A 22,387-nucleotide genomic window follows, 5' to 3' on the forward strand; every position below is an offset into this window, starting at 1 on the left:
TTAAAACACCTTCATCTTATCCTCCATTTAAATGGAACATTAGAAATTATTGAGAAACATCTTTTTTTCTTTCTGGGCATGACTTCAGTGAGCAGGTTAGAAACACTTTCATCTCTCTTTGGTAAACAGAAGCAGATCGCCAACATGGACACGTAGCTAGTTGCCTGGAAACTGGTCTCAAGAAACACAGTGAGAGGAAATGATCATTTTCTCAGCTCTAATTTGTAGTAAAAAGAAAAATATCTGTGGTCTACACACCTATAATAAATATCAACATTCTGGCTCTTATTAACTTTATGCACGCTTATGACTTGAAACCAGGTAGGATTGACTGTTTGCTAGTTATGTTTTGTGAAACTAAGTGTGAAACTAAGTCATTGCAAAAGGGAATGAGATAGTGCTCTAGTGAAGAAAAGGACGTAGAAACAAAGACCAGATAAAACTAAAAGAAAATTAAAAATGACCCCATGTTTCCAGGTGACTTTCCCTGATGTCCACTTTCAATCTCTTTACATGGTCCATCTTTATGAGAAGCACACATTAAGTTCTAGAATTGTGCCGCTCAAGGTGGCAGCAGGTTGGAGTAGCTCTGTTACTTTTGATTCTGATTTATTCTTTTTTGGGAACTATTCCTCTTGTGGTGGATACAGTTGATTTTTTCAATGTCGGATGCTGTACAGCTTGGAGGATTTTTCTTAATACTTTCTTTTTTTGGATATTTGTTATGATGCATTGCCATGGCAACAGGGTTGTTTCTTACAACCGGGAGCAGCTGATTAATATCTCAAAAGCTCAAATAATACTTCAGCTACAACCCCAAATCCCTGGTGAGTTGAAAAGGAGACGCCGTGGATGCAGAGCAGGAGCTAAGAGAAGGAAGAGAAGGAGGAAGTTCAAACCATCTCTTCCGTCGATTTTGATGGGCAATGTGAGATCATTGGGAAACAAGTTGGATGAACTCCAAGCCCTACAAAGGACCCAGCCAGAGTACCGGGCATGCAGTATCATGTGTTTTACTGAGACATGGCTGCAGGATCATATCCCCGACTCTAGCGTCTCTCTGCCGGGCTTTTTAACCACACGAGCAGACAGAGATTTAAAGAGGAGCGGCAAATGTAAAGGAGGTGGACTGGCAGTACTTGTGAACAACAGATGGTGTAATCCAGGACATGTTACTGTGAAGTGTCATCTCTGCAGTCCAGATATTGAACTGTTAGCAGTAAGTCTTCGTCCATATTATTTACCCAGAGAGTTCACCAGTGTTATTTTGGCAGCAGTTTACGTTCCACCTTCCGCTGTTGCTGACACTGCATGTGATGCCATCAGCTCAGTTGTTGCTAAGCTACAGACACAAAACCCCAATGCTTTTGTGGCAATTTCTGGTGATTTTAACCATGCTTCACTCTCTGCTACACTTCCAACGTTTCAACAATTTGTCAGCTGCTCTACCAGAGAAGACAAAACAGTGGATTTGTTTTATGCAAATGTCAAGGACTCATACATCTCTACAGCACAACCTCCTCTAGGCAAATCAGATCACAATCTTGTTTTTCTCTGCTCGAAATATAAGCCCCTTGTTCAGAGGCAACCTGTAATAAAGAGGACTGTGAGAAAATGGCCACAGGAAGCTGAAGAAGCTCTGCAAAGCTTTTGCTTTGAGGCTACAGACTGGGACGCACTGTGCCAGCCACATGGAGAGGACATCAATGCCATGACTGAGTGTGTAACCGACTATATAAACTTCTGTGTGGATAACATCATCCCCACCAGAACAGTGAGATGCTTCCCCAATAACAAACCTTGGATCACCAGTGACCTGAAGGACCTGCTTAACAAGAAAAAAAGAGCCTTCAGAGAGGGAGACAGAGAATTATTGAGGATTATACAGAAGCAACTTAAAGTCAAGATAAGAGACAGCAAAGAGGTGTACAAGAAGAAGCTGGAGAGCAAGCTCCAGCAAAACAATATCAGAGATGTGTGGACAGGGATGAAGAATCACAGGCTTCAAGCAGAAGGATGATCAGACCGATGGAGGTCTGGACAGAGCCAATGAACTGAACACATTCTTCAATAGGTTCAGTTCAGAAACAAGCTTCGCATCCTCCTCTCCTGCTCACAGCCAAACAGACATCCCATCCTCCTTTGACCCACAGGACCCACAGTTGTCCAGTAACACCTCAAATTATTTATCTTCCACCTCAGCCCTAGACCCTTCTACATGTTTGCCTTCAACCATATCAGAAGATGCTGATGCTTCCTTTGCTTCCCCCTTCCACCTGTGTGTCTCAAGAAGTCAGGTGAAGAGACAACTGGAGAGACTGAATAGGAATAAGGCTGCAGGTCCATATCATGTCAGCCCTAGAGTCCTGAAGGCCTGTACAGAGCAGCTCTGTCGGATTCTACAGCACCTCTTCAACCTTAGCCTGGCCCAGAAGAAGGTTCCGGTGTTGTGGAAGACCTCCTGTCTTATTCCAGTACCAAAGAAAACTCACCCATCAGTCCTCAATGACTATAGACCTGTTGCCCTGACATCCCACATTATGAAGGTCCTAGAGAGACTCCTGTTGGCCCACCTGAGTAAGCAAACAGTAAACCATCAGGACCCCCTTCAGTTTGCTTATCACTGTGGAGCTGGAGTTGAAGATGCCATCATACACCTGCTTCAACAAACCCACTGTCATCTGGACAAAGCCAGTAGCACTGTGATGATCATGTTCTTTGATTTCTCCAGTGCATTTAATACAATCCAACCTAATTTGCTTTGTCAGAAACTCCAGAAGACTCAGGTGGAGGCCTCAACAATCTCCTGGATCAAAGACTACCTGACAAACAGACCACAGTTTGTGAGACTGAAGGGTTGGGTGTCTAACCAGGTAGTCAGCAGCACAGGAGCACCACAGGGGACTGTACTCTCACCATTCCTTTTCACTCTGTACACCTCAGACCTCCAGGACCAGACAGACTCCTGTCATCTGCAGAAATACTCTGATGATTCTGCAGTCGTTGGTGGATCAGAGATGGACAAGAAGCTGAGTACAGGAAGGTGGTGGACCGCTTTGTGGCATGGTGTGGAAACAATCATCTCATTTTGAACGTGACTAAAACAAAGGAGATGATTGTAGATTTTAAGAGAAACAGGAATAAGTCAAAAACAATTTCTATCATGGGAGAAGAAGTGGAGGTGGTGGAGGAGTATAAATACCTCGGTGTTCACCTGGACAACAGACTAGAGTGGAGATGCAACTGTGAAGCCATCTACAAGAAGGGACAGAGCAGACTGTACTTCCTGAGGAAGCTTAGGTCCTTTGGTGTTTGCAGCAAGATGCTGCATATCTTCTATAAGTCTGTTGTGGAGAGTTTGATCTCTTCTGCTGGGGAAGCAGCATCAGAGCCAGGGACTTAAAAAAGCTCAACAAGCTGATAAAGAAGGCTGGTTCTGTTCTGGGGACTCCTCTGGAACCTCTGGAGATCATTGTGGAAAGAAGGATTCTTCATAAAATGAACATTATGGAGAACCCTGAGCATCCTCTTCATGAGACTGTCCTACAACAACAGAGTGTCTTCAGTCAGAGGCTTCTTCAGATCTGCTGTAAGACAGAGCGCTACAGGAGATCCTTCCTGCCCACAGCCATCAGCGTCTACAATGTCTCTTTGAGGAAACCTTCATAATATGAGCTATAACATTTAATTTCCCTTTGGGATTAATAAAGTATTTTTGAATTGAATTGAATTTTAATATGATGTTTCCTGTCATGCTGGCAAATACTGCTGGAGTTAGAGACACCAAGGAAGAGCAGGAATCTGGTACGCAGCTTTAAAGCAGTTTATTGTGTGCTGATATGTTGAAAACAGACATGCAGGGGTCCGGAAAAAGGGCAAGGATGTAGAGGGAAAAAACATTCCTCTGTGTTTGCCAAAGTTGTTTTCCATGAGCTTGTTTGAAAGGGTTATAGGGTCAAGGAGAAATAAGCAAAGCATCCATAAGCTCTCCACAGAGCAACAAGAACCCCGTCATATTAAGCTCTTCAGATAACCTGTTTTAATTACAGTGATTAACAGAGCTTTTATTTTTACATCATCTAATTAAAATCAGATTTTGCACAGAATATTTCTCAGCTATTACTGTTGCGTGTTCCAAAATGACAATACCTTCAGCATGTTTCTGCTTACGTTTGCTTCTCACACTCATGATCCTGGTCTCATATGTACTGTATATATATAATGGAGTTTAGACAAAAATTCAGAATGAAAGACTCAACTTCACCGCCTCCACCTTCCAATGACTCTTCTGTGCGTCTCCCTGCCTTCCAATCAGTATCTTGTCTGCCTGATTCTCCATCCAATCACCTCCCGATGCCTTGCTTTTAAAGGACCTTCAGCTGTGTTCATCCTTGCTTATCAGCTGAGCTCATCTAGGACCTTACGACACCTCTTCGCACTCTCTGGGCAAGTGGAAAGTGCATTAAGAACTCCTACACTTCTCCTGCTAAGTGTCGCTGAGGTGGCCCTTCCTCCTCACCGGCTCCCGCCGCTGCGTCACCCGGCCTGGTTTCTCCAGCAGTTTTTCCTTCCATCTTCATCCCTCAAACCGACCATCCTACATTTTCCCTGCTTCATTCATCTCGTTCATGGATCTCATCAGCGCTCCACGTCATCCCTTACTCACCTGCTCTGTGAGTTCGCCGCCATCTCTGCTACGCCAGCACTTCCTCTTTCCCGCTCCATCGTCGCTGCCTACTCTCCTCGGCCCCTCCCACCGGCGTTCGCCCTTGCTAACGCCCGGCCTAGCTCGTCTCTAGGTGAGATGTATCACTCCACTCTCTCTTCTCTATCTTTTCATTCATGTGCTCTTCAAGCGTGCGGTGTTTCCCACGATTGAAGAGCACATGTTCAGGTTGATCATTTACTCCCATGTATTTTACCATCTCATTCAGGCTCAACTCTAAATCCTGTGGAGGCAGCTCATTAATCTGGTTTCTCTCATTTTCCATCTCCCAAGGCTGTCTAAATGTATCGCCTCCTCTGATGATTTTCCGCCATCGTTTAAATCATCTCATCCCCGGCTTTCTGTTTGAACTACTGCACCCTGCTGCCGGTCCAACTTCTCGGAATTTCTCCGGTTCTTGGTCCCCAGAAGTGATCACACTGTCTATCTTACACTGACTCTTAAAGGAACGACTCTCAAACAGCTTCTAACTTTCAGCTCTTTTATTCTAAATTAAGCAGAGGAATGATTACAGAGATCAGCACTGAGGCTCCTGTCTCGGATCATCGCCCTATGTGAAAGAGCACCGAAAGAAGGTCAATGTAGTTTTTTATCTGGCACTCCAAAGCATTAGATGTGCACTCCTAGTGTTTATCAGTAAATTACGTGTCACATTGCAGTGTCTGTCTGATAGGTTGTGTAGTAGCTGGTGTCCATTCTTAATCTAAGTGTGCTGCGGCATTCTAATCAAACAGTTATCAGCTACTTCACTTTAAAAAACCCAGTGGCCAGCCACAGGTCATTCATCTCAAACCTTGGGCCATTTATCCCCATATGGTGTCGATGAGTATTCTTATCTTTATGGTATGAATGGAAAAATCAGCTATGCTTAATATAAATAAAGGTTATCCCTAACATTTCTAACTCTATAGGCGCTCACGGCCGTCTCTAAGACTCTAGGAAGAGTCGTCATCTTGCAATCAGAAGGTTGTGGGTTCGATTCCAGCTTCCTCCTGACATATGTCGAAGTGCCCCTGGGCAAGGCACTTAACCTCAAGTTGCCTACCGATCTGCGTATCGGTGTATGAATGTGTGAGCATTAGTGAGTGCGATTGGGTGAATGTGGCACTAGTGTAAAGCGCTTTGAGCGGTCTGTATGACTGGAAAAGTGCTATATAAGTTCAGTCCATTTACCATTTCAGAGTCGCAAGCTGCTTAGTTTCACCCGAGCATAGAATAAATTTAATACCTGTCTGTCCTTCATCGTCGTCCTTCATTTCTAACATGCCTGCTCATTTTTTCATCAGTATCTCTAGTCCTTCTCAGCCTTAGCTGCATCCACCTTCGCTCAATCAAGAGCCTGCTTAGACTGGTGTGTTCTTTCCACTGACAATTTTTCCTCATGCAAGCCATCTTCTGATTCCTGCAGCTTAGTTAGCCATCAGAGCGCCCATTGTTCTTCTCTTCCTTTTTCCAGAACTTCTGCTTGGTCACAAACTGCCAGGCTTTCCGCTCCAGTCTGCTTTCGAACTGGAACGCTATCTCCTTCTCTTCCAGTGTCATCGTTTGCTCGGCTGACTCGTTTTACGTTTTACAGTCTGTAGTGTCCCGGTTTAAAAGAAGGTCTCTCAGCAGATGGTTCACGATCCCTTGGTTGAAAGAGCCTTGCATGTGATCACATTGTAAGATCTAAGAAAATATGCAGAATGTAAATACCTCGTACTCGTACTCGTCATCTTCCACTTATCCGGTACCGGGTCGCAGGGGCAGCAGATTCAGCAGAGACGCCCTCTCCCCGGACACCTCCTCCAGCTCCTCCGGGTGGAGCCCAAGGCATTCCCAGGCCAGCCGAGAGACATAGTCCCTCCAGCGTGTCCTGGGCCGTCCCCTGGGCCTCCTCCCGGTTGGACGTGCCTGGAACACCTCCAGAGGAAGGCGTCCAGGATGCATCCGGTATAGATGCCCGAGCCACCTCAACTGGCTCCTCTCGATGTGGAGGAGCAGCGGCTCTACTCCGAGCTCCTCCCGGATGGCCGAGCTCCACACCCTATCTATAAGGGAGTGCCCGGCCACCCTACGGAGGAAGCTCATTTCGGCAGCTTGTATCCGGGATCTCGTTCTTTCGGTCATGACCCAAAGTTTATGGCAATAGGTGAGGGTAGGGACGTAGACCGACCGGTAAATTGAGAGCTTTGCTTTTCGGCTCAGCTCTCTCTTCACCACAACGGACCGGCACAGTGCCCCCATTACTGTGGCAGCCGCACCGATCCGTCTGTTGATCTCACACTCCATTTTTCCCCCACTCGTGAACAAGACCCCGAGATACTTAAAACTCCTCCACTTGAGGCAGGAACTCCCCTCCAACCTGAAGAGGACAAGCCACCCTTTTCCTGTCGAGTACCATGGCCTCGGACTTAGAGGAGCTGATCTTCATCCCAGCCGCTTCACACTCGGCTGTGAACTGCCCCAGCGCATGCTGTAGGTCTTGACTAGAGGGGGCCAGCAGGACCACGTCATCTGCAAAAAGAAGAGACGAAATCCTGTGGTCTCCAAACCAGACCCCCTCCGGCCCTTGGCTGCGTCTAGAAATCCTGTCCATAAAAGTTATGAACAGGACCGGTGACAAAGGGCAGCCCTGCTGGAGTCCAACATGCACCGGGAACAGGTCCGACTTAGTGCCGGCAATGCGGACCAAACTCCTGCTCCGCTCGTACAGGGAACGGATGGCCCCTAATAAAGGGTCCCCGATTCCATACTCCTGGAGCAACCCCACAGGGCATCATGAGGGACACAGTTGAATGCTTTCTCCAGGTCCACAAAACATATGTGGACCGGTTGGGCAAACTCCCATGAACCCTCGAGCACCCTGTAGAGGGTATAGAGCTGGTCCAGTGTTCCACGGCTGGGACGAAAACCACACTGCTCCTCCTGAAGCCGAGGTTCGACTATCGGCCGGACTGTCCTCTCCAATACCCTGGCGTAGGCCTTACCAGGGAGGCTGAGGAGTGTGATCCCCCTGTAGTTGGAACACACCCTCCGGTCCCCCTTCATAAGAAGGGGGACCACCACCCCAGTCTGCCAGTCCAGAGGCACTGTCCCCGACCGCCACGCAATGTTGAAGAGGCATGTCAACCATGACAGCCCAACAACATCCAGAGACTTGATGTACTCAGGGCGGATCTCATCCCCTATAATAACTCAATCAACATCCTGCTTTTAACCTCTTTGCCTCATTACTTTACCATAAAAGACTTATTTATCTTAAATTATGACAACCCTTTCGTCCTTGACAATCTTTCCTTGTGTTTTTTATCCTGTTTCGCCATATATTTATTATACATCTCACCTCCCTCCTATATTTCCCAGTACCATGAAATAAAATATATAATATTTCAACTGTCTGTGATTTTACATAGTTATGATATCGAAACTAGTAAACCTTCATATCGCGATTAGGCGTGCATAACGTACCACAGAATATTGGCACCCTCTACTGAAGAAAAAAAAAAAAAAAATCATTTCAACGTTGTTCCCTTATCAACCAGGCGCTAAGAAACTATTTCCTTTTTTCGATATTCATCATAACTATCTTTTCGCGTGATAATTGTGGAGCACACTTTCTGTCTGCACATTGTGTTGGCCTTGCTCTGTTCAGTGGTTTACAGCATCTCCCCGGACTATGCGTGTCAACATGAGCACTAATTGCTCTACTGCCGCAGCAGAATAACAAACTCTTATGAAACAATTTATGAACAGTCAATTTTTAGTAAGGTAATTTACATGGACGTAGCTCCGTCCATAGGTTTTGGGGGTTTTCTCAGGGCAATTCGATTCCGATGTAAGGCTTCCTTTCTTCCCCAATCTGAATCCCCAGCTTTCTATGACATCATCTCATCACTATAACCTGCTGCATTTGGGGCATTTCTGGAAGAAGCGCATTGCCGCTTTTCTGATAATGCAGCAGTGGTCAATCCCGTTAGTCAAAGCCACTCATCCTCTAAGGCAATATGCTTTACCTCCGGTGCATCCTGGCAAGTCGTAACTCATAACTTCATCATTCCTGCTCGTCACGTTCCAGGTTATTCTATTTAGTTCCTAGGTCTTCTGTTGTCTCTGCCCATCAGCCTACTCCAGTTACTCCTCTCAAGTCCTAATGTTTGATTGAATCCATCTCTTTATCCTTGCTAATATCAACCAGAATTCTATTATTCATCAGGTTTAGCCTTTCCTACTTTCAAATCCTTTTCCTTCACATGCCCCCATTTCTCACGCTAGAACGAGCCCCATGTCCGCATCCTGGTTCCTCAAATGTTTTAGGCAGGCCTTGGTTTAATGCATCATGCCCCCAGCCAGAATAGGAGCAGCCACTACTGCAGCGACCCAATGTCTCTGCCTCAGCCGCTCTCCAGCAATTGGGTCGTTGGTCTTCTTCATCCTTCTCTTCCTATGTTTGCCTGGATTTCCACTCTGTTCTATCTGCTCAATGTTTTCTCAGTTCTCAGATAAGAGCTCCCTTCAATTCCTGGTGGTGGTTAGCCTTTCTCCATCATTGGCTTAGTTCAATCGTCATGTTTCCGTTTTGCAGGACTCTTCCTTCAGCACCTGCCAGTCATGTCTAATTTTCTCCCTCACTCTAGCTCACCTATGTTCTTCGAAAAGTACTTTTCTCCTTGTTTCGCCCTGCTTTTTCTCTGCTTTAATCCTTCCCGCGGCTTTCGCTTTTCTCTTCCTTTCTTATTTTCATTCTACTTTCCTGATAGATGCCCCCTTTAGTACTCAATTAGGCCTCATCTCGGCCTCTGCCCTTATTTTGGGGGGAAGACATCTCTAAATCTAAACCTTACAAATGTTAATCTTAGCTCATGTCATTATCAGCATTCATGTCTTCCTCCCAGGTCCGATCGCCAAAGAAATATCCATGTAATTTCACATCATTAAAACATTTCTAATTGCCATCTCTTTTCTTTTTGAGTCTTTTCAGATTGAAATGATATTATGACATATCATAAGTTTTATAACAGTGTTGCTGTATGATATATGGCTGACCAGAATCATCTTCCTTCTTGAAAAAGCAATATTTGAAGCATTAGTATTTTCTCTCTTAATGATTCTGACCAGCTCCTTTCATGTGGCAGACTTGAGTACTTTCAGATCAGTTCACTCAAACAGAAAGTGTGTTGCACACAAATGCATCTTTAGCCACATGTTACATTACTAATTTGTATCATCACATTAAAACTTGGTGTAACTCAAATTACTTTGAGGTTTTGTTTATGATAACAGTTAAAAGTTGGATATTGTAATGATTTTAGTTACTAATTAAATTCAGTTGAACAAATCCATCTATTTTGTTGTTGTTGTGAGCCCTCCTGGGAATGAAGGATATGAACCACCTGATCACTAGTTATTGTTAATGTTGATAAAGAGTTAATGTCACTTGATTGAAATACCCTGAAAAATAATATACCCTCTTCAGGCTGTAGAGAGGTCCATACAAAACATTCTTCATAAGGACACCTTTGAAAAACGAGTCATTAGAAACACAGTAATTGATTTGAATATTATTACCTAACTATGGATGAGCCTGATTGTGCTATACCTGTTTTAAAAAGCTACCACTTTAAAAAAACACAAAAAAATATTCATCCCACTAGTTATCAGTCACCTGACATAGTTTCAAGTTGATTGAGTGTAGACAGCCAGATAGCGACCTTTCCCAGTAAAAAAAGTGACTTCCTGTTCTCAGGGGGCGTGGCTTTGATGATGTCAGCATATGACCCTATAGGATCGTTGGGAACCCGAAGGTCCTCCTTCATGCCAACTTGGTGTGATTTGGCATTTCTTTGGGAAAGTTATTGCATTTTTTCACTTTGAGCGCGAACGGCATTTTCATGCCCCGGACACGCCCCCTAAACATGGCTGAAAACTTTTGATAACTTTTAATCCCCCATGCCTTAACTGCATATAGACCAAATGTGAAGCTGATAGATCAAAATCCCTAGGAGGAGTTTGTTAAAGTTCGAGGTGATTAAAAGTGAAAAACGGTCAAAAATTGGCCTTTGACCCAAAATGGCTGACTTCCTGTGCATTTTTGGGCATACCCCCAAGATACTTTTTTTTGTTTGTGGAGATCTAGCAGTGTGCCAAATTTCAGATCTCTACGACTTACGGTTCAGTCTATCTCACGTTTGGGGGCGTGGCTAAAAGGTTTGACCGTGCCCACCGATGACGACATTGAGGAACAAGAATTTCACGCGGCGGACAATTTTGGGTAAAATCTTACGCGTTTTGGTGCATTGCAAAGTCCCCAAATTGTCCCGCAAAGACGCAACGGAAAAAAGAATAAGAAATCCTACGATTACAATAGGCCCTTGCAGCCTTACTGCTCGGGCCTAATAATTATAACAGCAAATTAAAGCTGCAATCAGCCTTGAAGGCCCTCGCACCTCAGCGCAACTTGGGCTGTGCAGCGACCGCGGGAGCCTGGCATCGCCTCCTACACGCCACACAAAATGACACCGCTTCACTTCAACATGTCGCCAGTAGGTGGCACTGTGAGCAACATGTCATATGATCTTCGGTCATGCAGAGTTTCGGTCTGGAAAAAGCATTCAAAATTTGGAGTAAATCGGACCTTCCAGATGGAAGCTGCAGTCACTTGTTTGTTTGTGGGCGGGGCTAAAACGACATCATCAATTGACTGTGTCAACATGTCCATCATTAAGTCATGATCATGTATACTACATTTCAAGTGGATCCGATGATGTATGAGGGAGATATAGCCCTTGAAGTGTCCTAGGGGGCGCTGTTGATCCAAATGTCAATGTAATCCAATAGAGCTTTTTAGGGGCTGACAAAGATCAACCATATTTATTTTGGAGTGAATCGGACCATGCATGCGTAATTTAGAGCCAAACGTATGGCCATGGCGTAACATCAGAACATCAGAATTCGCCACGCCATCATAGCCACACTCTACAGCTAAAGCAGTCAGTACTGGTGACTGTCTAAGACCATCATGTTGTCATTGATTAGGTGAAGAAAATCAAACATTGACTCTCTAAAGGAAAGCGTGACACTTTCTGTTTTCCCAAACAGGAAGTGATGTCAGCATATGACCCCATAGGATCGTCGGGAACCTGAATGTTCTCCTTCATGCCAACTTTGGTGTGGTTTGGCATTTTTTTGGGAAAGTTATTGCATATTTTTAGTTTGGGTGCAAATGCCAAGTTCGTGCCCCGGCCACGCCCCTTAAACATGGCCGAAAACTCAGGATTTTGATCACTTTTATGCCTTAACTGCATATTGAGCAAATATGAAGCAAATATGAAGCCGATAGCTCAAAATCCCTAGGAGGAGTTTGTTAAAGTTCGAGGTGAATAAAAGTGAAAAACGGCCGAAAATTGGCCTTGTACCCACAATGGCCGACTTCCTGTGCGATTTAGGGCATACCCTCAGTAGACTTTTTTTCTTGCTTTGAAGAGCTCTATCAGTGTGCCAAATTTCAGATCTCTACAACTTACGGTTTGGCCTATCTCACGTTTGGGGGCGTGGCTAAGTGGTTTGGCCATGGGTTAGGGTTAATTTCACGCGGGGGACAATTTTGAGTAAAAGCGTGTGCATCTAGGGGCTTGACAAAGTCCCCATATTGCCCTGCCAAAAGTCCCCGGAATAATAATAAGAAGAGATCCTACAATTACAATAGTCCCTTGCATGCAGGCTTCCTGCTCGGGCCTAACAATCAGCACATGAAAAACACCCCATTTAAAAAGCTTTTATTCAGTAGTTTTGCTTAAGTGTATTTCATGTATAACAACCATGTAATAATATTATTTAAGAGCAGCCTGAATAATCATTGTTTTTCAGCTTTTGATAGAAGTAAAAAGGTCATGTTATATATTTCTAACTTGATCTAATGATTCTATATGTTAAAGCGTGCTATTATTAATCAAGGTTATACCATTAAATTCTCATCTCGGCCCATCCCTATAAGCAACACCTAAGTCTGATGGGTCTACATTAGCTCACAGTGCTTGCACAGATTTGTCTTGTTTTAGGCAGTGGTTGACATATGGTAGTGTGAGTTCTCAGTGTCATAACCTAAAACTTCAACCTTATTACAAGAAACACCGAATGATGTGTCATTGCTAAGCTTGTGTATGTACTTATGACAGAACTTAAAGATTATAAATTTAACCCCAGTTCTCTGATTAGCGTGAGCGACTGTTTAAATAAGGGAAAACACCTCATACCTGATCTTGTGAGAAGCTTAAATATCATAAAACCACCCCTGAATGGCTGGCACCTGTGGCGTTTATGTCAGGAGGGGGCCAGATCCTCACCCTATAAATAGGGCTGACATAGCATCAGTCGCTATTCAAAAACAAGCTCCCCTCTTCCTCGCTTCCACACGAAGGAGGGTGGTCTGGTAAGAACCTTATGCTAATCAAAGAACCGTCGTTATATTCATAACATTAAGCTCTTTTTCATTACACTTACAGAGTGTCCATCTGTATTTTAATTTAGCTACTCAGGGGTCAAGCCCACAGAGCCAGCCTCTGTAGATAAGGTTGAAACGTCTCCTTGTGAACCTGGGGCAGCAGGTCCCTGGGAAGTGGTAATTGTAACGGTGGGAATTGTCTGTTCTCACCAAAACATTTCCTTCTTTGAGCTAAGGGAGAACATGTTTTAAAGCTAGATAAACAGCCATCAGCTCCAGAGAATTTATGTGAGAGAAAATTGGAGGACCCCAATTTTTACATTCATGGAACTTCCATCGAGAGTAGCATCCCAGTCTACCAGAGAGGCATTGATGGTGACCACTTTCAGGCAGAGATGGTGCCCATAGTGATCCCCTGAATCAGGAAGCCTGGGCTCTTACACTGACAAAGATCTAGCAAGCAGACTGTAGAGATTTGTACTCTGTGGTGGACATCGTGACATGGGTCCAGGTTCTGAAATGACACCCATGACTGAACTATCTTCCTATAGAGGCAACAGAATGGTATTACCACCCCAGAGGAAGCCATCAGGACTATCAGCCTTTGCAATTATTTCAGGGTAACCAAGTTCCCCGTGTAAAACAGAGCTAGACTTGACTGCATGGCCTCCACTTTCTCTTGGAAAAAAAAATGTCCAGGATCAGCCCATTAAAATGATGCATAGAACACTCTTTTCCCCATTTATCTGAAAATCTAGGTGCTCTAGGTGCACTACCACCTGGACACACAACCACTTGGTGTGATGACCCACCTCCTAAAAGGTTGGAGAAGCTGAAAGTTAGTTGTCTATGTAGGTGGCCCTTTCCCTCAATGGAGCCACTGTGCATTTTATAACCTGAAGTGTTTAACCAAATACTCGTATGCTATCCCCTGGAATTTGAAACGCAAGCATTTCTGATGTAGGGGATAATTCGGTATATGAAAATAAGTATCTTTCAGGTTGACTGAAATGAACCAGTAACCTGCTCATACCAATCTCAGCAGAGAGTTTTGAGTCAGCATTCAAAATTTGTATTTCTTCAGATAACGGTTTGGGGGACGGAGATCCAGAATGGGTTTCTGTGGTGAGTTTTTGTGTCTGAACATCCTCCCGTGCAACTATCTCTGCGATGGAGGGGCGACATTAGGCACCTTGGGATGGGGTGAACAGGAGTCAATGGATATGCTTGACGTGGACCTGAAACAGTGGCATGATGCACTTTTCTCAGAAGACAGAGTTTTAGCACCCCACCAATCGTATTTTTCTCCGAACATCTCTTCTGCATAGTGACCTTGGGGAATGACTGGGTTGTCGAGGAGCTCCTTCTACTTGGTCGTCACGTTGGTGAGCCCAAGACAATGTGTCCACTCCAAAATAGAAGAAGAGGGGACGGACATGGCCGTCGCCTTACAGCACTTCTCAGAGAGGTTACACCATGAGCAGTCTGTCTTGAAAGTTTGGATGACCGTGATAGCTTTGGATGATGTTGGATCAAAACCACTGGCTCCACCGGTGGCATCTGGCGTAAGCCTTGAACCTCCATTCTCTCAAAATCCAGCAGAGAACTCGGTGTAAGGCTTGTCTCTCCACATCACAGCAATTTTATTCAGGAGATTCATAAGAAGAGGCAGCAAATGCTTTCTAGTCTTCATAGCTTTTGGCAGTATTTTCCCGTCAAATGGAGATTTTGTTAACGTCCGTCTGAACAGCCAGCTAAAGAATACTCAGCCTTGCGACCACACATTAAGAGTAGTACACATGTCCTGCATATCCAGATTCAGGAGACACAGTGCAGTGAGCTTGCTATATTCTTCCGCTGCAGAAAGGCTTAGCAGCCTCAGGGCAGTCAACAAGGACAGTGGGTTTACTGTCCGACGTCATGAGCTCCAAGTCCTCCGACTCTACCCCGTCTTTGTTCACATCTCCTTCCAGAATCGACTAAGAAATGGGGAGGCCCTGCTAGCTCGTGCTGTAACATACGCGGACAACTGTATAGCTGGGAACAAACACCCTGTGAGAGTGAAGCGAAAAGAGGTTTTTGAATGATGACTGACGCCATGTCACCTCTATTTATAAGGTGCGGGTCTAGGCCCCTTCTGACATAGATGTGACTGGAGCCAGCCATGGTGTGATGAGATTTAAACTTCTGATTACATCACGTAGGAGGCCATAGTTAGATCATAATTCTATGAAAGAGAACTGCACCAGTCCCATTCAGTTAATTCAATTCAATTTGATTCGATTCAATTTTATTTATACATTGCCAATTCACAACACATGTTGTCTCAAGGCACTTTACCAAATCCATTCAATCGAATCATACAGATTTCAAGTCAGGTACATACATTCTAATTAACCCTAACTATCAAACAGTGCAGTCAGATTCAGTTATTTATTCAAATTGGTCAAAACGTTTTTCTATCTAAGGAAAACCAGCAGATTGCATTGAGTCAGTGACTTGCAGCATTCACTCCTCCTGGATGAGCATGTAGAGGTAGTGGACAGTCACTGGCGTTGACTTTGCAGCAATCCATCATACTGAGCATAAATGTAGTGACAGTGGAGAAGAAAAACTCCCTTTTATCAGGAAGAAGCCTCCAGCAGAACCAGAACCAGGCTCAGTGTGAGCGGCCATCTGCCACGACCGACAGGGGGTTTGAGAGAAAAGTTAGACAGTAAACAGGGCTGATGTCATTAGGGGTTAGCTGCTGTTTAGTTATAGCTAAACTTGCTGTTAACAAAAAGGATCACCCATCAGGATGTAATGTTCCATTAGTTTTCAAAAGCGGGACATAAAGAGAAAGTGCTAAATAATTCTGGTATAAATTCTGAAACTGCCCAGACCTGTTAGAGGGGTGATGCCAGTGCCTCTTTACAGAATTGTTTTTATGTACAGAATGAGGTCAGTATTGATACAGTTCAAAGGTGTCACTATTGTACTGCACTGTGGCTTTGAAAGGTCGAAGCACTCCTTACTGCACTGGGCCACATACACACACATCTCAGCTTGTGTGTTCCTGTTCTGTATACAGCAATGTGGTGTTTTTGAAAAGAAGCTGCTGGTTATCTCAGTGAACCCTGCATCAATAGAACATTTGGACAACGTTTTTTCAGATTTCCCACCTGAGTTGATGAGGTTAGGATGTCAACAGTTTGAGGTGCCTTTTTTTGTTTGTGTGTTTGTGCTTGCATTCGTTTTTTCAAGGCAGACACCTTGTGGCAGCCAACGTGGCTTCCAGTGGTCTGAGTCAAGCAGCAGCTATTGATTTGTGTTTATTAGGTTTCTGTATACCTGTTAAAACCACTGTGGTTTTTAGGATGAACAGCTCTGTCAGATCTCCCCTGTGAAATTAAGGTTTCCGTCCACCAAGCTCATATTTTCAGTTTTTCTTCTTGGATTTCATTCCTGCATGCTGTACAATACCTGGATCAGAACAACTGAGCAGCATGGAGTCTTGTGAGTTTTGTCATCTCACTTAATAAACTGAAAATAATTGTCTGGTTTAGACATAATTTGGTACACATGCAGATCAGCAATGGATATGTAAATACTTTCCTTTGCATGGTAGCTACAGAAATTAGGGGTTGTGTTACACGCAGTTTCTGACAGTTAGTAAAAACTGTAAGGAAAGGTCAGTGAACAAAGATAATGCTATTTGCATTTAAAAACATTACCAGGACAGTTTCATAGGGTTCACTTTGTGGCCTAGCATGAGGTTAGGTGGTTGCTTTACAACATGGTTTCAGTAGCAGGTCATGTCACCTTGGTTGAGGCTCTTCTTCTCCTATGTCCACCTGGATAACCGTTCTCATGGAAGTCTCAATCAAATGGTGCCCTAATGTTAAAAAGCACTGCAAATGCTCTTTGCCTGTCTTCAAAAAGTTAATAAAGTTTTTTTGTTAATCCATTTAAACTATTTTATATCTGATCAAATGTTGTCTAGAGTCCTAAAAAATTGGAAATCTGGACAGCAGATTCCTAATTTGTTGTCTGTAAAGAGATTCATTTGCAGGTAGGACTGACCAGCAACCAGCCAACAGCAACATTTGTATAAAAACAAATCAAATAGTCCTTTAGTCCTTTATAGTCAAATAGTCCTTTACAACGTCAATAAGAAATCTTAAATTAGATACTTACTTCATTGTCAGTCAGGCTTTTTTTTTTTTACCGTACTTACATTGTGCGCAAGACAGTAGAAGGCCAAGTCTTTAAATGGACATGTCAGTAAGCTGTTTTTCTTCATCAGTGCTCATGCGCCCAAATAATTGACATACCTCATGCTTATATTCATGTGGACTAAATTAGAGCCGTAAGAAACCATTAATTTATGGATGTGGCATTTGTCATTATGTTTTTCAGGCAATGCTTCACTTTTTTGTTTTCTTCTTGGTCTTGGAACTCTAAGAGTTGATTGATTCTGAGTGCTGGATTTGCTCAACAGTAAAATTAGACCTAAAGAGTAACGTTTGATTAATGATTGTGAATACTGTGTGATGTGGTAATTATCAGAGTTGTAAAAAAGCAAGAAGGTATGACTTCAATGTTCTGCTGCTTGTCTTTTCTTTCAGCCTGACTGATTGCTCTGTAATATTAAAGTGAATTTCATCTTCCCGTGAACTTATGGCAGATGACAAACTGCAGCTTTTATCTAAACCTGACAAGCATCCTCTCAGGTTGTCAGATGCAAAGATAAAGTTCAACTTGTGTTTGTTTTGAATACTGCAGTGATGATAGAATGTGCCAGTGGGTCTTTTTTAGGGTCCTGTTGATTAGCTCAGAGTGACTGTGGTTAGATTTAGATCTGAAGTGTTTTACTGATTGGTTTCTACTGTTAAAATCTAAAGAGAGGCCTTTTTATTTCCTAATCACAAAGCACACCATGAACCAAAACACTGTAAGGAGCCAGATTGAAAAGGAGCTGAAGCACAGTTATCGGACGATGAGACAAGAACATTAGGACTGTGGAAAAATGAGGAGAATAACAAACAAACAGCTGGGACTCATTTTCAATTAACGACAAGACAAAAAGATCCAGAAAAGAGGGAAAACAGACCTGCTATTACAGCCAAATCCTTCTGGGCGTTGCTGTCGCGCTGCTCCTTATCTGCATTTGCAGCTTGATCTGAAGAAGCACAAATGAGGAACAGATTAAATAATTATTGTCATAAAGAGAGATGACAGTGTGAGAACATCAGGAATCTTAATTCCTGTTTAAACAAGTTTAAAATGAATTAATATCAGCATCAATAATTTAAGTTTTTATTGTCAGTAAATTTTTTTTAACATTACAATGTTTTTTTAACATTAGGTCCATCACAGCATATATGCATACTATCTCTACAGCCACCATCAGTTCCCGGGAGTACAGACGAACATTACAGTCAAGCTTTACAATCTGTTCACATTCTCAAAAAAGCTGTTACAGAAATACCATCTTTCTATATGCATGTTCGTGGAAAATTGTAAGCTTGTGGTTGTATTTTCCATCCCATTCACATCCTTCAGTCTTTGAATCCATTGTTCTGAAGCAGGTGGGTGAGGCTTCAGCCAATTAACCGTTATCTTCTTGTGAGCTTGCAACATCATAACATAAATTGATCTCATTCCTAATACTTGAGGAGCTACTCGTACTCGTCGTCTTCCGCTTATCCGGGACCGGGTCGCGGGGGCAGCAGACTCAGCAGAGACGCCCAGACTTCCCTCTCCCCAGATACCTCCTCCAGCTCCTCCGGGGGGAGCATAAGGCGTTCCCAGGCCACCCGAGAGACATAGTCCCTCCAGCGTGTCCTGGGCCATCCCCTGGGCCTCCTCCCGGTGGGACGTGCCTGGAACACCTCCCGAGGAAGGCGTCCAGGAGGCATCTGGTATAGATGCCCGAGCCACCTCAACTGGCTCCTCTCAATGTGAAGGAGCAGCGGCTCTACTCCGAGCTCCTCCCGGATGGCCGAGCTCCTCACCCTATCTATAAGGGAGTGCCCGGCCACCCTACGGAGGAAGATCATTTCAGCCGCTCGTATCCGGGATCTCGTTCTTTCGGTCATGACCCAAAGTTCATGGCCATAGGTGAGGGTAGGAACGTAGACCGACCGGTAAATTGAGAGCTTTGCTTTTCGGCTCAGCTCTCTCTTCACCACAACGGACCGGCACAGCGCCCCCATTACTGTGGCAGCCGCACCGATCCATCTGTCGATCTCCCGCTCCATTCTTCCCTCACTCGTGAACAAGACACCGAGATACTTAAACTCCTCCACTTGAGGCAGGAACTCCCCTCCAACCTGAAGAGGACAAGCCACCCTTTTCCAGTTGAGTACCATGGCCTCAGACTTGGAGGAGCTGATCTTCATCCCAGCCGCTTCACACTCGGCTGTGAACCGCCCCAGTGCATGCTGTAAGTCTTGGCTAGAGGGGGCCAGCAGGACCATGTCATCTGCAAAAAGAAGAGATGAAATCCACTGGTCCCCAAACCAGACCCCCTCTGGCCCTTGGCTGCGCCTAGAAATCCTGTCCACAAAAGTTATGAACAGGACCGGTGACAAAGGGCAGCCCTGCTGGAGTCCAACATGCACCGGGAACAGGTCCGACTTAGTGCCGGCAATGTGGACCAAACTCCTGCTCCGCTCGTACAGGGACCGGATGGCCCCTAATAAAGGGTCCCCGATTCCATACTCCTGGAGCACCCCCCACAGGGCATCACGAGGGACACAGTTGAATGCCTTCTCCAGCTCCACAAAACACATGTGAACCGGTTGGGGAAACTCCCATGAACCCTCGAGCACCCTGTAGAGGGTATAGAGCTCGTCCAGTGTTCCACGGCTGGGACGAAAACCATACTGCTTCTCCTGAAGCCGGGGTTCGACTATCGGCCGGACTCTCCTCTCCAATACCCTGGCGTAGGCCTTACCAGGGAGGCTGAGGAGTGTGATCCCCCGTAGTTGGAAAACACCCTCCCGTCCCCCTTCTTATGAAGAGGGACCACCACCCCAGTCTGCCAGTCCAGAGGCACTGTCCCCGACCGCCACGCAATGTTGAAGAGGCGTGTCAACCATGACAGGCCAACAACATCCAGAGACTTGAGGTACTCAGGGCGGATCTCATCCACCCCCGAAGCCTTGCCACCACGGAGCTTTATAACCACCTCGGTGACTTCAGCCTGGGTGACGAAAGAGTCCAGCCCCGGGTCCCCAGCCACTGTTTCCACCACGGAATGCGTGATGGCAGGATTGAGGAGATCCTCAAAGTACTCCTTCCACCGCCCGATAATGTCCTCAGTCGAGGTCAGCAGCCTCCCACCCCCACTATAAACAGTGTTGGCGAAGCACTGCTTCCCCCTCCTGAGGCGCTGGACGGTTTGCCAGAATTGCTTCGAGGCCAACCGGTAGTCCTTCTCCATGGCCTCACCGAACTCCTCCCAGGCCCGAGTTTTTGCCTCTGCCACAGCCCGGGCCGCAGCACGCTTGGCCTCACGGTACCTGTCAGCCGCCTCAGGAGTCCCACAAGCCAACCACAGCCGATAGGACTCCTTCTTCAGCTTGACAGCATCCCTTACTGGACACCGGCTCCCTTAAGGAGCTAGTTTATCTAATATCACATATCAATGTTCAAATGCAGTTTCTAACTCCATTTCCCATTGTTACTTCCTTTTAATTTCTACTGGAAAGGTGTCAAAATGGGCAAGAGGAACCATTGCAGCTTTCTTTTACAAAGTGTTAGTAAAGCTGATGAAACACGAGTAAACTTTGAATACACCAAGTTATACACCAAGAACAAACCCAAAGTAATTTTTATTTATTGTTTTTTTTTTTTTTTCTGACACATTGATGCTGTAAATTACCAACATATAAAGATGATAAAAATAATTTTTACTGTCAGGATAAAGAGAAAGTACATCTTCTGTCAAATGTAGGGCTTTTATGTTTAAATGAACTGAGCCCGTATTCTTAGCAAGGAGAAGACAGAAATTCTTATTTTAGTGAGGAGGTGTGGTTGACCTCATTGCTAACCACCAGTCAGACCTCTTCTAAGAGGTCTGACTGGTGGTTGCAAATGACAAAAAATAAATAAAAATAAAGCAAATGTGCTCCTACAGGTCCTTCTCAAAATATTAGCATATTGTGATAAAGTTCATTATTTTCCATAATGTAATGATGAAAATTTAACATTCATATATTTTAGATTCATTGCACACTAACTGAAATATTTCAGGTCTTTTATTGTCTTAATACGGATGATTTTGGCATACAGCTCATGAAAACCCAAAATTCCTATCTCACAAAATTAGCATATTTCATCCGACCAATAAAAGAAAAGTGTTTTTAATACAAAAAACGTCAACCTTCAAATAATCATGTACAGTTATGCACTCAATACTTGGTCGGGAATCCTTTTGCAGAAATGACTGCTTCAATGCGGCGTGGCATGGAGGCAATCAGCCTGTGGCACTGCTGAGGTCTTATGGAGGCCCAGGATGCTTCGATAGCGGCCTTTAGCTCATCCAGAGTGTTGGGTCTTCAGTCTCTCAACGTTCTCTTCACAATATCCCACAGATTCTCTATGGGGTTCAGGTCAGGAGAGTTGGCAGGCCAATTGAGCACAGTGATACCATGGTCAGTAAACCATTTACCAGTGGTTTTGGCACTGTGAGCAGGTGCCAGGTCGTGCTGAAAAATGAAATCTTCATCTCCATAAAGCTTTTCAGCAGATGGAAGCGTGAAGTGCTCCAAAATCTCCTGATAGCTAGCTGCATTGACCCTGCCCTTGATAAAACACAGTGGACCAACACCAGCAGCTGACACGGCACCCCAGACCATCACTGACTGTGGGTACTTGACACTGGACTTCTGGCATTTTGGCATTTCCTTCTCCCCAGTCTTCCTCCAGACTCTGGCACATTGATTTCTGAATGACATGCAGAATTTGCTTTCATCCGAAAAAAGTACTTTGGACCACTGAGCAACAGTCCAGTGCTGCTTCTCTGTAGCCCAGGTCTGGGGAATGCGGCACCTGTAGCCCATTTCCTGCACACGCCTGTGCACGGTGGCTCTGGATGTTTCTACTCCAGACTCAGTCCACTGCTTCCGCAGGTCCCCCAAGGTCTGGAATCGGCCCTTCTCCACAATCTTCCTCAGGGTCCGGTCACCTCTTCTCGTTGTGCAGCGTTTTCTGCCACACTTTTTCCTTCCCACAGACTTCCCACAGACTTC

General features: G+C 44.7%; 1 protein-coding gene across 2 annotated transcripts in view; it reads right to left on the reverse strand.

Annotated features, from left to right (window-relative positions):
• cntnap5a (contactin associated protein family member 5a) overlaps nucleotides 1-22,387 on the reverse strand; it is a 299,922-nt gene that overhangs the window by 8,795 nt on the left and 268,740 nt on the right. For both annotated transcript variants that reach the window (XM_047371007.1, XM_047371008.1), the window contains one exon: nucleotides 18,241-18,309. In XM_047371007.1, coding sequence (XP_047226963.1) covers nucleotides 18,241-18,309 — 69 coding nt within the window. The remainder of the gene's footprint in view (nucleotides 1-18,240; nucleotides 18,310-22,387) is intronic.

The sequence above is a fragment of the Girardinichthys multiradiatus genome, chromosome 7 (assembly GCF_021462225.1).
Source record: "Girardinichthys multiradiatus isolate DD_20200921_A chromosome 7, DD_fGirMul_XY1, whole genome shotgun sequence".
In the NCBI taxonomy this organism is placed as follows: Eukaryota; Metazoa; Chordata; class Actinopteri; order Cyprinodontiformes; family Goodeidae; genus Girardinichthys; species Girardinichthys multiradiatus.